Raw genomic sequence first — 16,292 nt, forward strand, 5'->3', positions numbered from 1 at the left:
GGCCCGCGAGCTCCATTCAGATTTCCGCGTTAGCACCACGCACGCTCCAACTTCCGGCGCTTATTGGTGGAGGTGCCAGAGCGGAGGAACGTGGTCCAATCAGCGCCCGCCACGCTACGGGCCAATTGGAACCTCCCGCGTGCACTGAAGGTGGGGGAAGAGGGTTGGGTAGCGGGAGCAATGCTGGTCTGTCTCGTGTCCTGCTGCCATTGTAAGTATGGGTAGCCGGCAGCGCCTTAGAGGCTTCAGAGCTGGCCGCCATCTCTATTTAGCAGCTGGGAGCCAGCCCAGAGCCTTTCTGCTGCTGGCGTCGCGCTCTGCCCTCACCTAACATGGCTAGTTCGAGAGTAGGTCACGTGGGTATGGTATTTCCCCCTCCCCTTCTGCTCCCCCTTCCGTACCGCCTCACGTGCTGCCGGCGGCGCCCTCTGTGGGGCGGCCACGTGGACGCCCGGCCGGTGAGTGCGGAGCGGCGGGCTGGGCGGCGCCCTCGGGGGCGCGTGGGCCGGCAGGAGGTAACGGCCGGCAGGAGGTAACGGCCGGCGGGGCGCGTGGGCGGGCGCGCGGGCACCCCGCCTGTGGAGGAGCTGGCGGCGGCGGGCAGCGCTGGGTGACCGCCCGCTTCAGCGCGTTGCCCGCAAAGGCTGGCCGGCCCGGGGCGGTGAAGCCCCGCGCCCCCGCGAGAGGCGGTGCCGCCACGGACACGCGTGCGAGTGCGCGCCGGGATCCGGGCGCGGCGATGCCTCCGCGGGCTGGCGGAGGCTTACTGGGTTTTTCCCTCGTGATTTTCGGTTCCCTGCTGCGGCCTTCTTTCTTGCTTGTCCAGCTGAAAAAATACTAAGCTCTAGAAAGCTCACCGCTTAGTACTTAATCTCAGTTTGTATAGTCCATGCTTGAAGAAAGTCATTCATAACGGTTCTGACTTAAAGGAGGTTTCTGATAACGTATTGCCAAATCGTGATGTGGTGCAAATAAACTGTAGTCTGCCTGAACTGCAAACTTGCCTAGACTTATTAAAAAAAAAAAAAAAAAAAATTAAAGTTATGCTGAAAATATTTTAAAATAATTGTAAACCTAATGTAAATGAGAAATTTGGTTATTTATAATAATTATATATAATAATTATATAGTTTTTCTCCTGATTTCGGTGACAGTTTTACAGTCACTAATTATTATCACCAGATTTTTTTTTCCCAGTATTTTCTGGTTCCTGTCATGTAGCATGGCTCAAGAATAGATTAGTGTTGTAGAGGGATGGAAGCAGGGAACTGTGAAGAGAAAAAGAACAGTCTCCTCATTAAGGTAGTTGAATGTCACCTTGGGGAACTGGATACTATACCTGTCTCTACCACTATACCTGTCTCTACCACAAAGTTCCTGTACAATGTCAGAGAAGATATGTATGCCAAATTCTTCAAAAGTTATTTTGAATCTTATGTTATTTCTTTTTTTAGTATTCAGTTTGAAATAGTCCAAAGCTTAATAATAGTAACTTAAAGAGAGGTAATTTTGAATCTGCTTTGAGTCTATAAATCAGTATAGAAAGCTGTATACTTCTAAAAACTGACTTTTGCAATCTCAAGTTATTCATTGGTTATCATTTCTTTGACTCAGTTTCACGCCTGTAGAATTGGAATAATGTCACCTTAACTCATACAATCTAATTGATTAACATGTGTGAATCATTCATGGTAATCAACAGCATAAAAAAAGCCCTGAGGGCTATTTTATTATTCTGTATTTAGAGTGAGGGCTGATAGTATGCAAAACAGAAGATGCAGTCCCCTACTTTGATTAACATACAATGAGATACTGATACCTAGTGTATCTAGCCATTTAATGACTACTAAGCATCATGGACACTTTGTGAGGGAGAAGTCCTTCAGGAAAAAAATAGGTTGTAATTAAAGGCTATCATAATTCATAGAAAAGATATGCAACTTAAGTTTATTTGGCAGTGATCTTAATTTTGTGTTTCTTAGGTTTTGAATGACTTGGTAGCTTCAGCATTTTTGCACATTTGTGGATAACCCTTATTGTGGCTTCAAGGAAGGAAAGAGAACAAAAGGAAATACTGTCCTGTGGATATACCTGCAGCCAAGCAGACAGCTCAGTCCACCAGCAGCACAGCCCACTCTTACTGTAGGTAACACAGCTGGTTGTGGTCTGTTCTCATCCGTCATGGGAACTGGCCACTAGAGGGAGATCAGACACATTTTTCATGGATAGGCTTGGTAGTCTGCTTACAGTAGAGTAGCAGTCCAGTTAAGCTGCCTGCATATCTATTTTTTGACTTAAGAGTGTTCTGTGTTTCTCTTCTCCAGTTCAAAGAATGGTATTTTCCACGTAGCTTCCAAGTACCTCTCTAGCTGGTACTGTCCCAGACTTCCTTTCTTGGGTCAACTTTCTCTTCTCCCCCACACTTTAACCAGTCAGCAAACTTGGGCGGAAACATATGTAAGAATAGCAAGTGTCATTCTCCTTCTTAAAAAAGATGAAAAGGTGATCCCAACAACTATAGGCCTTAAATTTGATCTCATTTGGAAGTTAGCTTTTGAGCAGATTTTGAAAGAAGAACAAACAAAAATAAAGTGAAAATGGGAGCTAATACAACATGACTTTACCCAAACTAATCAAGCCAAGAAGTGAGGACCTAGTGGTGAGATTCTCTTGGTGGTTCTGTTTAAGAGACTTCTATTCCACACTGCATGGGAGAGCAAAATGCAGTCTCCGTAGACTGATTTAACACACAGTTTGGCTGCCAAACTCTAACATATTTATACTGAGCATGTCCGAAAAATGTAAGTTACCCAAATTTGGTAGGCTTTTGTGGGATGAATAAAAAGTACGTTCTTGAGACTTGTGATTCTTCTGCAGAAAAAGCAGAGGCATCAGCCATTTTCAGTGAAACTTTTTTTTTTTTTTTAATGTGAGAAAACAATGTATTTTTACCCACTTTCATCCCAGAAAGGGGTGAACTGTTTGTGGTGAAAATCTCCCCTTTTCTGTGATTCAGTGTGAAGATGGACATCTGATAGGGAATAAATGTGGCAGTATTGTAAGGACCTGAGGAAGTTTCTTCTGAGGTGGTCAGAGTGTTAATGATGGATCAAACTCTGATAGCCCTCTCCTTGGGGGGTTGGACTAGATGATCTCCAGAGGTCCCTTCCAACCTCAGCGATTCTGTGATTCTGTGAAAAATCTGTTTCAGTGTTTCTTGAGTTTTTTTTTTTTTTTTTTTAAGAAAATGATAAGCTTTAGTTGCAAATATTTTGCCTTTATGTAGCAAACATATTTTAAAGTTCAAATTCAATGTCTACCTGACTGTCTTGAAAAATTTCACTTGAATATTGAAGTTTGTCAACATCAATTTTTGACTAAGCAAATTATCTTGAAACTTGATTTCTAAATTTATAGTCTTTATCTCAGAAGCCTAGGTGTTGTCTTCATGCTTTGTCTTTTAAAGTGTTTCCCTTTGGGGAATTCAGTGTGTATAATGTATTTAATTATCCTCAAAGTATATGAGTTTGCTGGCAAGCTCATTTTCTTTAGGCATGTAGTAGGATTGAAGTGTACAAGGTAAAAATCCTTGTGATAAACCATGTACGGGATATGTACTTTCACTGTCATTCAGATAATTTAGAAAACTGGGGATCGACTGTATATTTGGTGATAATTAAACGTGTCAGGAATAGGCTATATTGTAGACTGGTCAGAGTATAATCAATGCAGTGTTTACAGGTGAAGGTAATATCTTTTTATTAGATGGCCAATACAGCCAGGAAGGGAAAAAATAGCTTTTAGGACTTGGGCCCTTCTGCAAGGGTCCTAAAATGCTTGAAATGTTGGGAAGCTGAGGCTTCTGAGTGAGGAGTACCTGACCTGTTGATGTTCTACATACTATTTCATGTGAAATTCAGGCTATTTGGATGGCTGTGTTGCTATGTGACCTGAGGTAGATTGATTCTTCAGTATCCATTCTTCTGTCAGGCGAATTTGGCCGGAAATGTGAGATGCTTTTGTATTTATTGGAAGAATTCAGTAAGAGAGCTTTCTAGAGGCAAGATTTTGTACAAGATAAATTACACTGTGCAGAGACTTAATTCATGCCAAACACTTCTCAGAGTTGCACTGATGGCAGTCTAAGACCTCTTTTACTACTGCTGTGAAAAAAGCAGTTGTAGCATAACCCATTTTTATCCACCCTCATAAAGAAGTCATACTAGACACAGTTTAAAAAGACTTCTTCCTATTTCATGGGATGTTGTATTTATTTAGGCTCTTAATGCTGCAAAACAAGCCAAAAATCATACAGAGCCACCACAGAGTTCTCTGACTTGGAGCCTAGGACTAAAAGCTTTAGTTACAGTCTGTAACAGTAGCAGTTATGAGAAAAAGAAATGTGAACAGTGTAATATATAGTATGCTATGCAGACACATGCAATCTACAGTGAGTACACACATTTCTGGATTTTTGTTAGCTGTGAAAATAACATTTAGCTCATTCATTATCTGTCTTATTTTTAATAATGAGCAGAACAAATATGCCCATTAAGGAAAAGGTAACTCTAGGAAGCAGTTGCTAAGTGATCCTGATAAATCTGCCAACTGTCTTGCATTTGCTTAATGGGCGTGTTTAGACCACAACACAGGAGAAAACATCTCTAGCCAAAATCCCAATTGTACCTTATGGGTGCTATTCTTACAGTTTTGTTTCTGTGAGAACAGAACTAGGATAACAGTAATTGAAATCTCTTGTCTTTTATTAAACTGTAAAGTTAAAGTGGGAAACTTAAGTTAAAAGAACATGAAATAGATTACTACATTTTTGCTAGAAATGTTCACAGAAAAGGATATTCTCTTTACTGGCTCATAATTTGAAGTTAAAAAGGATGAGCTGTGTAACTGTTAAAATATGTGTGCTTTCTGAACCCTTGACATCACCTAAAATACATCACAAATAATACCATAAAAATGGTTCAGCACAGTGTTGTGAAACTAAGCACTAGGGATGGATGGCCTTTAGTGGCTCCTAAACTGGAGCATTAAGGATTGGGTTCGGGTTATGCTCAGTCACACAGTAATGACATGATGACATGTGGGATGCGTGCCAGAGGGTTTTCTTCCTTTACCTGCTAAGTCCAGACCTAGCCACTGGCAAACTAGGGAACTCAGAAGTTTGAAGCATCTGTTCATTGCCCTGAACCATCTCTCACCCTCACACTTCCTCTCCCACTAATTTCAGAGTCCTAGAGAAAAGAGAGTATTCTCTAATGTATAAATCCAGTGCAAGATTAAAGTGAGAGCAAATTACAAAGCCGTTACTCCCATGAAACACAGACATAAATGAGACGGTGCTTTCAGCAGTGGTGGCAGTATGGAACACATGGAAATATCTTCTTAAGTAGGTTCAATCTTGTCACAAGGGTTTCTTTGTGTGTTTGTGGGTTTTTGTTGTTGTTGTTTTGTTTTTTTTAGGTGAAAATGAAAAGCTTCATGTTTCAGCAGACAGTATAAATCATGAAATGCCATCTGAATATGCTTTTGACTATGTAATCCATTCACTGAATGTATACAAATAACCAATAGATTGATTCATTACTCTTTGTTTACACTTCTTTTACAGTCTTATCTTTGCATATGAATCAAGCTAATTAACCTTTTCTGTTTATACACATCATGCCATGATGCTAATGTGTTTTCTTTTTCTTTTATTCTCCAGTGATAACAGAATATATGTGAATTTCAAACTCAGGATGTCTCAGAAGAGGAGCTCTAGTAGGCGGTCATTCCCATTGCTGCTGATGATTATTGTTGTGGCCTTTGTGCATTTAACTGTCTGTCCATTTACAAAAGTAGAGGAAAGCTTTAACCTACAAGCCATCCATGATGTTGTGTACCATCGTCTAGACTTGGATAAGGTAAATTGGAAAGACAGTGTTTCTTCCAAGACTCTGTTAAAGACTGCATTTATCCTACTCATATACAAGCAAATGGCAATAGGAGTATGTTTTATCCCAGTTTTCCTTTGTTTCTGGTTTGCCTATCTTACTTAGTTTTTCCTTTTTGCAGTATGACCATCATGAATTTCCTGGAGTTGTCCCAAGAACGTTCCTTGGACCAATTTTTATTGCTGCTCTTTCCAGCCCAGCTATATACATACTTTCGATATTACAGATGTCCAAGTTCTACTCTCAGCTGATAGGTATGAGACCTTTCAAGTCAGAATAGAGGTATTTTTACTGTTAGGCTAATGTGTAACATTTAAACATTGATCCAAACACTGAATGTTACAAACATGATATCAATGTTTAAAACACGATATACTTTTCCTTAAAGAGAGATTTTGCAAATTGTAGTCACTGCCAGCATGGCAATTTCAGCCCCTTTTTTTGGACCAGCTAGCAACACAGAAAAAGTCTGTGGTAAGATGACAAATGTCTAACAGTGTTGGAAAAGTAAGCGTCTTCAGAGAATACGCTCCCAAGTGTACTTCCACATACATTTCAGAACATAATGTTTTATTTGGGCATAGAAGCATTGATGTTTGTGCAAAAGTATTAAGCTATTTAAAGGAGAATTAAATTAGATGAACTAACAGGGGGGTTTTAAGGAGGGTTGTATTGTGAAGTGTGTAACTTCTTCCCATTACAGCATGTAATGTATTTGTCCATCAGCAGTCAATCTGATATTATTTTTATTTCACACTTTTATTCTTCCAATAGTCCGAGGAGCTTTGGGGCTCAGTGTGATTTATGCATTATGGAAGTTACAGAAAGAAGTTAGAAAGCAGTTTGGAGCAACTGCATCAACAGTCTTCTGTCTCATAACTGTTACTCAGTTTCATTTGATGTTTTACTGTACACGAACCCTTCCCAATGTGTTTGCACTTCCTTTTGGTAAGTATCCACACAGTAATAATTTTAAAATATCAAAATTATTCTCCAGTTCATAGTTAACACATATGGAAAAGGTATAGCCAGACTCCTAATTAGTTAAGCATCAATGATGGAATGTTGCACGTTATTCCAAATTACATTCTTCTCACAGAGGGAGAATAGCTGCACTAGACGTGCTAGGAGGACCAAGAAAGCATTAGGTGGCAAAGGCTGTGAAAATAGAGGAATAAGAGCATGAATTAAAAGAAGCATTTGCATGCAGAAAACAAACAGTGAAGATGTTCAGTGTGTCAGATGGTGTGTTTTATTTATTTTCGCAGTGCTCCTGGCATTGACATTTTGGATACAGCAAAAGCAAAGACCATTCATTTGGTTCTCAGCTTTGGCAATTATAATCTTCAGATCAGAGCTCTGTATATTCTTAGGCCTCATGCTTCTGGTGACATTATTGAATAAAAGAGTCTCCATTTTAAAGGTGCTTTCCCATGCTGTTCCTGCTGGAATTTTTTGGCTGGGTAAGTGTTTGTTTGGAAAAAAAACAAATGTTTCATCTGAAATCCAACCCAAGTCTTAAATTCTTCAGTTCTTCAAAAATACACCTGAAGTAAAGTATACTTAAGAAAATTAGAAATTGATAGATCCTCTGCATTTTCCTCACAAGAAAACTTTTTTTTTTTTTGGTAAGCTAGTGAAACTGTAATCTAGGAAAGGTGTGTAATACTTTTAGTTAAAAACTTTATACTGTACACATCAAAATAATAAAGAACTAGAAAATATAATAGTTTTAAATATGTAGAATTTTCTATATATTAGGGTAAAGATTTGCCTGCCTTCTCTGGTGACAGAGTAGTTTTGTCTATGCTTCCATTTAGTAGTAGTATTACAAGGGTGTTTATTTCTTTGAACATTTCTGTGTGAGGAAATAGGTGTACACAGCGCTGTAGAAAGATACTGTGACCCTTGCTTTTAGATGCTTTTAGTATAAGGTCCTGGCCTTGAAAAGGCTTAGACATGCAAGTAGGTTTTAATATATTTAGTACTTGTTCATAGTTGCAGGCACACTATCAACTGCAGTATCTATTGCCATGATAAGCTAATGCCCAGGATAAAACGTAATGCAGCGTGACACAGAGGGATACAGAGCAAGAGGATGGAGGGATACAGAGCAAGAGGATGGTGGGGAGAGTCACAGTTTAGCTTTATGGATGATTCTTGAGGTTTTTAAGAAAATTCTTTGGGCCTCTATTTCCTTATACATTAATTTTAATAGCTTTGGTGATGGTCCATGCTGGAGAGGTTGAAAAATCTCCCTATTTCTACCTATCTGTGGAAGGTTTGTGAACATGCATGTAAATATTTTAAGCTTCTGAGCCAGCTTACCTAATTAAAAATGTTCTTGACAGGTGCCTGGTCGTGAACTCTGGCAGTGTGCTGACCTTTCCACAGTGTGGACAGTAGAAGCAATGACAGATCGTTCTGTGTGCATTTGAAGTCTCCTCATAGTATAGGAGCTCGGAGGCCCAACAGGAATAAGTCACCTGTACTCCTGTTCCCTCTCTGGGCAAACTTTCAAAATACCGGAGCAATTTTCATATAGCTGAGTGGAAGAGATGGGATTGACAGAGTTCTTGCTCTTCCTGTCTGTGTGCCTTTTATCCATTATCCTTCTTCCCTCCCCCCCAATAAATAGTAGGAAACCACTGGAGACTTGCTTTACTTAACTCATCAACTTCTCAGTAAAAATCTACTTCCTACCATATGAAGTTAAAACAGGTTTCTTACTATTCATTACATTCAATACTCTAATATTTTAAAAAACCTTTAGTTAAACCACTGTTTTTTACACCTGGAGGTGGAAAGAATCTCAACCATATTCCTGTATAACATGCTTCAATTAAGATTTCTATTAAGAAGTGCAAAGTTCAGCATCCCTCCCCTGCTCTTCCGTTGCAAGATAGATTCAGCCTTCTCTGTGGCTTTGGGTGAGGCTGACAGTGAATGTTCCAGTTTATAATGTGGCTTGGATATGCTTGTTTGAATTTCTCTAGTTTTTGATTCATGCAGATTTGTATTTCTTTTAGGACTAACGGTTGCTGTGGACTCTCTATTTTGGAGGCAACTTCTGTGGCCTGAAGGGAAAGTGCTCTGGTATAACACAGTTTTAAACAAAAGTTCCAACTGGGGAGTATCCTTTGGAATGTATAGGAAAAAAGATCTATAGAATGCTGTCAGCTAAGCAAAAGGTTTCATGTAACTGATTCCTGAGATTCAGTTATGATGTTGATGAAATGTCTGTTCCTTAAATCTTTCTCTAAATTTTAACTTTCCTAGGCTGACCTATTCTTCATGCTTCTTCCTGTTCTACGAATATATATCCAGGTTTTTTCTCCTTGATTGTTCACATTTCCCACCATTAGCACCATTTGATGTGGCTTTGTTGCATGATGTGAGAGTAGTTAGGCACCTGCTTTTCTTTCTCAAAGGGTGAGGTAGGAAAATGAAATGTGTAGAAAAACTTGATACAGAAAAAAAAACCATACTGCATATTTGCAAAATTTTTGTAGGCTACTGTAAAGAATAGTTTACCTTACAGACTTGCTGGCAATGAAAGTGTCCTTAACTCTTCTTTTCACCTTGAAGACCTCCCCTTTCTTGTGGTACTTCTATTCAGCCCTGCCTCGTGCTTTGGGATGCAGCATTATATTTGTACCCTTAGGTGCAGCAGAAAAGAGGACTCGGATATTACTTTTGCCAGCACTGGGCTTTATTTTTTTGTATTCGTTTCTTCCACACAAGGAGCTGCGTTTTATCATGTATACTTTCCCTGTCTTCAACATAGCAGCTGCTAAAACTTGCTCACGAATGTAAGTTTGAAGGGTTTTTTTTTTTCCTTCCCCTGAAAATATAAAAGAATGTAAAACTGTTATTACTATTTCATGTGCTTCTTTCCATCTTGGAACCTGGATTATCTTGAGATTCTTTAGAAAGGAGGTCTGTATCATTTTACCAATTCTACTAATGAGAGAAATGGCGACAGAGAAGTGAAATGATATGACAGGGTCATTTGGCAAGTCTGTGGCAGAGTCAAGAACAGAGCCCCAATTTTCTGTCATAATGTTACAATTCAGTTTATTTTATCCACCAAAGAGACAGGCACATGCCAGTGTGCTACCATGTTATTACTGTAACTTTTGTCAGGAGATAGTTTAATATACAGTTGAGACTCACGAAATATAGTGTTTGTATCAAATAGATTAACTTGGTTATGCTGAATAAACAAATTGAAGTTAAATTCTGAACCTCTTTGAAAGAAAGTACGTTTATAGCTGATGGTTACAAACACAGAAATACTTAGCTTCATTAATGAGAATATTTATTCTGATCTTGAATATTTGTCACTAGAAGTTAGTTTTTTAGAAATGGGTAATAAATGCATTCCTTATAAACAATTGCTGTATAAAGTTTGCGCTGATCTTTGTTATCTAGCAGGGGAGTTTTTCATAAAAACTCTATCACAATAACCAGTGACCAGTATGAAGGAAAACTAACAGTTATTTCTTGTTCAAATTTTTTTCTCTTACTAGTCTAAATAACTACCGGAAATCCTGGCTATACAAACTTGGATCTCTCTTTGTTATAATGCATCTTCTAGTTAATGCAGCTTATTCAGGAACGTCTTTATACGTTTCGCATTTCAATTACCCTGGAGGAGTAGCCATTCAGAAGTTACATGAATTGGTACCCTCAACAGCAGGTATGTAAAGCTGGTATGAGTTATTTTTCACCTCATTTCAATTGTCATTTTTTCTGCTAGTGTATCTTTTTCTCTACATACATTGGATATTGTTTCTTCACATTGTTTATGTGCATCCTTTCCATTACTATTTTGCTAACTTATTAATCAGACTGTTCTTTCAAGCATTTTTATACTGTATTTTGTTTGTTTATGCAGAGGTCTCTGTTCATATTGATGTGGCTGCAGCACAAACGGGAGTTTCTCGGTTTCTAGAAATCAATTCAGATTGGAGGTATGTTATGAACAAGGGATATTGATCTGAAGATAGGCACCTGCTTTTTTCTTTTTTGTATATGCACAGTGGCAAATGTGATGGATATGGTTTCTGTTACCGCATATTTATTAAGCCAGGTCAAGGACAATGTGAATCTCCAGGCAATTTTGATGATGTATGCAGTGCTACCACCGTAGAACTGGAACATTGCAATATTTTTTTTTAACTGTTTTGGTTCCTTTTTGGCCTAAGTATCATGGATTCTTTAAAGACATAAGAAACAGTGTGGAAAATATTATAAGCTAATGAAAACTCTGATAGCTTTAATGCAACTTCATTTGGTATAATAAAAAAAAGCTGTAGATGAACACTTTCTGCTCATGGCAGAACAATTTGGGGGAGGGGGTTCTTTTTATTTAGTTTATTTTTAAATAATCTGTTGAAATGCAAAGCTTACTGTGTGTTAATATTTGAAGTAAGGTGTTTTTTTCTTTTGTTTTTTTTTTTTTTAACATGGAACATCCTTCAAATACATGGCATAGGAAGCTACTGGCATGTGGATTGTTAGTCATGTTCATTAGCTCCAAGGGAAAAAAAGTTGAGTATTTCGTTACTGTAAGCAGCAGTGATGTACAAATAGTTCTAAGAATCAGAATATTTCAATGAATAGTAGGAGACACTTGTGGGATGGTATTGCTTGCTTTTCAGGATACATACCAAAAAAAGGCACACTCTTGATTCTTAGGCCTACCTCTTCAACCAAAGTCTAGGTTTTTTTAATTTAAAATATAATCTTAATGAAATGATTCAGAATAAAGGTACACAGTACCTCACTTTATAGGTGCACAAAACAAAAGCAATACAAGCTGATTTTGGTTTTAGTTTAAGATGCATTCTGAGCATGGAGTTCTTTTTCCCTAGTTACAGTCTTGAGTATCAGATGAAGAATCACAATTTTAATTATTGGTAAGTTTTGAGATAATGTTTTGAGGAGGAAGAAGAAAAAGTAGGCTTTGGGGGAATCTGCAGGAACTGTCTAGGTTGATTTCCCTTATTTTATTACTGTGCTTTTTCATAATATCATGATGGTACTGACTGTTTTTAAACTGTGATTTCCCTCACAGTTACCAATCCAATGTTTATTTCAAATTGTTTTTTGTATATTCAGTCTGGAGGAGTCCTGAGCCATGAACAGTCAGGATGAGACCTTAAACTGCTAGAGTACATATGATAAAACAGGGATGATAACTAAAATGTTCCAATCTTTGTTTATTGAATATACTTAAAAGAATTTTATCTGTAATTTACATATTCTTTAAATTCAATACTTAATTTTGTGTGTTTTTTTTTTTTTTTTTTAATTGCAAGTAACTTTTGCTTGCAAGGCTGTAGTGCAGCAGGATTGGAAAGCAGACACATATTGCTGTCACTGATGGATGTTTCATACTGTTGCAGCTTAAGGGTAGTTTGTCTCTCTCACTTTTATCATACTCATCATAAAAATGCCTCAAGGGAGAGGGCTGATTCATCATAAAGTTTCACATAAAAAAGGGTCATGCAAAATCAGCAACTGAGTATCATACACAGGAGTACCACACTGTCAACAGCACAATAGTCTGAAGTGTAGTGGCACCAGCTGTCTGTCTTCTCTTTATACATGGAAGTGAGTCTTTCAGATGGGCACAAAAATTTACCATCTTCACAGACTGTATACATCAGGTGAAAACAGATTTATGGATGGAGTGGCTATGAAGAATGATGACTCATCAGGATAACTACAGTCCATAAGTAAAAGTGTCTTAAAAGTTAACAGCTTTCAGTGTGCTCAGATTAGATCTATTTGCCTCAAGAAAAATGCAGGTGATCCATTATTTTTCTTCAAAGAGTGATTGAAAGAAGCTTCATGTAGGTTCTAACATAGGACAGGTGTTATGATCTTGTCTTCAATTAGTGCAGTCTCTTTGAACCAGGAATAAATATGCTGTGTAAGCTTGAAGTATTTAAAAATAATAAAATTCAGAAATGCTTGCGACCAGATGAAAGGCACTTTATTTGCTGATGAGCAAAATGTGAAATTATGAGTTGGTAAAGTTGTTACTAAATATTCTATTTCTTCTGCCAGTCAGGACATATGTACCATCCTAAGTGGTATTGTGATCTTTTTGGAAATAAGCAGATGAAATTAGTGTGCAATTTTAAGAAGAAGAAAGCACTTAGTGTGCAAGGTCTAATTCTGTACTGTATGGTGTATTTACTGACACTTCCGGATTCTGTCAGTTTGGGGTCTGTTCTCTATTGTCACCTCCAAAATTTTAGTTAATATACACAAGTCTTCCAGTTTATTGTAGAGTACTTGTTAGTATCTTAAATGTTAATGACCTTATTTTTACAACATTGCCTTAGATAGCAGAAATTGAGATTATTGTTTCCAGTTTTTCCACAGAGGAGTTCAGAGACACTGAAGGCCAAATCTTCAAAGATATACGTGGCAAAAAATGCAGACTGGATTTAGTCCTAGGTGCCTCTAAGAGTATTTAGGGTTGGGATTGCAGCACTTCCCTATCTGTGTCCATGCATGTAACAAAAGCCACAGCCTTGAGTAAGTTAATTGTGAAATGTGTGGGAGGAATCAAGTGCCTAAGAATAGGAGCTATAAAAGCTGGTGGAAATAGTTTGTAAGGAATGGCAGCACAAAGGGTGAAGAACTGGATACTGTTCTTCACTTGCGATACACAGTATGAATACTCCTGTATAGTTAGATGCCTAGGACAGTCTTGTCATACACAAAACTAAAGGCAAGTAACTTCCATCTTAACCTCTATCTTCTGGACTGCTACCCACTATTAGTGTAGAATACTTTGCTGGGAAAAAGAGCATAGATTTGAACCCACATCTCCCATGTCTTGGAAGTAAATGAAATGGTGGTCTGTAGAGTGTTTTGGGGTGAACTTACCTTATTCTTCCCTACAGAAGTTGTTCTCTTTTACCTAACATAGTTGTTGGATTGAGGACTCTATTAGACTGCCATGTCCTGTGTAAGCATCCTAACCCTCGGGCTATTAATTCCACCTGCTTCTCTTCACTGAATAAAAAACTACTGTGAACTAGAGCAATGTCTGCATGAAACAGTGAGAGATCTACCTCAAATTCCATAAAAGTAGAGAGGTTCACCCAGTCCTGTGAGATGAGGAACTTCTTTGGTTCAGTTCTGGGCTCAGATGAGACAGAGAATGACTGCATGTGCACCTAGATCTTTCACATCCCTACCAAATGCTTGAGTTGCTTTCTGTTGCATAAAAGGCAATCTTTTTATGACTTGTTTTGTCATCCTGTAAATTTCCTCTGGCTAGACTGACAAAAGTGCTTTATGAGGTTAAACACATACAGTTCCTTCTAATAAACTCTGCAAATGTACATGTTAAATGGTTTTAGTACTCACCAATTGCTTTTATTTATACACACACACACACACACGTGCATGTGTGTGTGCACACTTTTATATATTTATTTATGTTTAGGTGCCTAAACATGTTTATAAAAGCTGACCCAAAATGACCTGCCCAAACATGAAGTTTGCATATATCAGGCAACTGAACCCACAAGTAACAAGTGCCAGTTTAATACTGTAATTGCTAGACTGCTCTTTTTTCCTAGAGTGTTCAAGGAAGTCCTCTTCCAGCTATTCTCTCAAGATCCTACTGTAACATTTTACTGCCAGAAAAGTTTCTGCTAAAATGCCTCAGAAATTTTTTGAAATTAAAACAAAAAGCCCTCATCCAAACCTCAATTTTCTTAGAATAAAACTTAATCAGTCCAGTTTTCTGCAGTCTTAGGCTTTACTGTAGATACTTATTCTCCGCAGAGTTGAAATAGAGGATTAGATGGGAAGTATTTTGGCAGTCCTGTTTTTTATCACAGTTACAGCAGAAAGACTTGCTTGGAATGACTGACTTTAAACTCTTCAGAAGTATTATTTCCTTCTCAGGTTTAATTTAATCGTGATATAACTGAGAATGTTATAGTTCCTTTTGTATTTCATCTTGGATACTGTGTGGCCTCGTGGTAATAGAGGCATTTAATAGGTAAAGAGGAATGTAAATAAGCCTTCTGTATTCTTTACAGGTATGACAAAAGAGAAGATGTTAAACCAGGAGACCAGATGATGTTTTCTTACACACACATACTGATGGAAACAAATCCTCTTCAAATATCCCATTACAAGAAAACCCACAGGCCGCTGGCAAATATACCTGGCATCAGTAGAATTGGGTTGAACCTTACTGCACTACCTCCTTTTACTTTAAACTTAAAGCCAAAATTAGTACTGTTGGAAAAACTTCCGCTATTGTCCTGACTCTGAATTTTAAGCAAGTCTTTTTGATGTAATTTTGCTGATGAGTGAATAAGACAACTGCAAACTGCCATTCTAGCACTGCAATTCAGCTTCTGTGAAAAGGTATGGAAAATAATCTTGGTATTGATTGGTATTTAGCTCTGTTCTGTTTCTTACATATATATTGCAACACATTCCTAGGCAGTATGTACTCAAATACTGAGCTACATTGTTAGATAAGTTTGAGAAAAGGTACCTACAGTTTAGCACTATTAAGTAAAACCCCGTATTTAGTTCAGGTAGCTGTTTCATAATGCAGCACAGATATGCCCTAATTGCCCTACATAAGACATATAATGGAACCGGTTTGTGCTACTGCAGTGATTTGATATGTAATCTGTGTGTGCAGAGGTGTATCATTTGACATATCTGCAGGATTGTGACCCCCTCAGTTGTCAAATTGCCTGTGTGAAACTTTAATTATGTTAGCAACACAGCAAAGCCATATTTATTGTAGCTTCATAACAATACCTAATTGTGCCCTGTAGGCTACCAAACTAATTAAAGCAAAAGATTCACTTGAAAAGCAGTTGTACTTCTTGGCAAGCACTGTTTCATAACAGATTTGAGTATTAAAGGATGGCTATCTTTATTACAACAGTGCATGAATAAGCAGTGCAGCTTGGATTTCACAGGAAAAAAGATAATTTTTAAAATAATATCTTTGCAGCAGAAGAGGGGAAACTATCTTACTTTGCAGTGCAAAAATTGCCTATGAAGATACTCACTTGAATGCACTTGAAGATAGGTGCTGTTTTCTTTCTGTATGAACTAAGTCCCTTTGGAAAGGAATACTCTGATGTGCCATGTGTGTTATGGACAAATGGGCTGCACTCTGTAAATAAGCGTAAGATAGCATGCTCTGTAATCTCTTCTTAATTAGAAGTTTTTGTTGAGGATGTCCACCTAGCTTGCTGAGTGGAAGAAGTTAAGGTGTATATCAAGAAAACAAGTTAGAATTTCAGTTAGCAGCAGTTGTAATTTGGCAGG

General features: G+C 38.0%; 1 protein-coding gene across 6 annotated transcripts; it reads left to right on the top strand.

Moving 5' to 3' along the window:
* Positions 1-153: 153 nt before the first annotated feature.
* On the top strand, positions 154-15,828 carry ALG12 (ALG12, alpha-1,6-mannosyltransferase). 6 transcript variants are annotated; one of them, XM_026070071.1, is made up of 12 exons: positions 437-458; positions 1,983-2,142; positions 5,246-5,404; positions 5,723-5,921; positions 6,073-6,205; positions 6,726-6,899; positions 7,220-7,414; positions 8,981-9,084; positions 9,540-9,763; positions 10,484-10,653; positions 10,852-10,927; positions 15,032-15,828. In XM_026070071.1, the coding sequence occupies exons 4-12, from the start codon at positions 5,757-5,759 to the stop codon at positions 15,261-15,263; spliced, it is 1,473 nt and encodes a 490-aa protein (XP_025925856.1). In that variant the 5' UTR covers positions 437-458; positions 1,983-2,142; positions 5,246-5,404; positions 5,723-5,756; the 3' UTR covers positions 15,264-15,828. The 6 variants fall into 6 exon arrangements, with proteins under 6 accessions (XP_025925840.1, XP_025925874.1, XP_025925856.1 ...); XM_026070096.1 differs by lacking the exons at positions 5,246-5,404; positions 15,032-15,828 and adding exons at positions 11,452-11,506; positions 12,278-12,322; XM_026070055.1 differs by lacking the exons at positions 437-458; positions 5,246-5,404 and adding an exon at positions 154-211.
* Positions 15,829-16,292: the final 464 nt, after the last annotated feature.

The sequence above is a fragment of the Apteryx rowi genome, unplaced genomic scaffold, assembly GCF_003343035.1.
Source record: "Apteryx rowi isolate R43461 unplaced genomic scaffold, aptRow1 scaffold_1069, whole genome shotgun sequence".
Classification (NCBI taxonomy): Eukaryota; Metazoa; Chordata; class Aves; order Apterygiformes; family Apterygidae; genus Apteryx; species Apteryx rowi.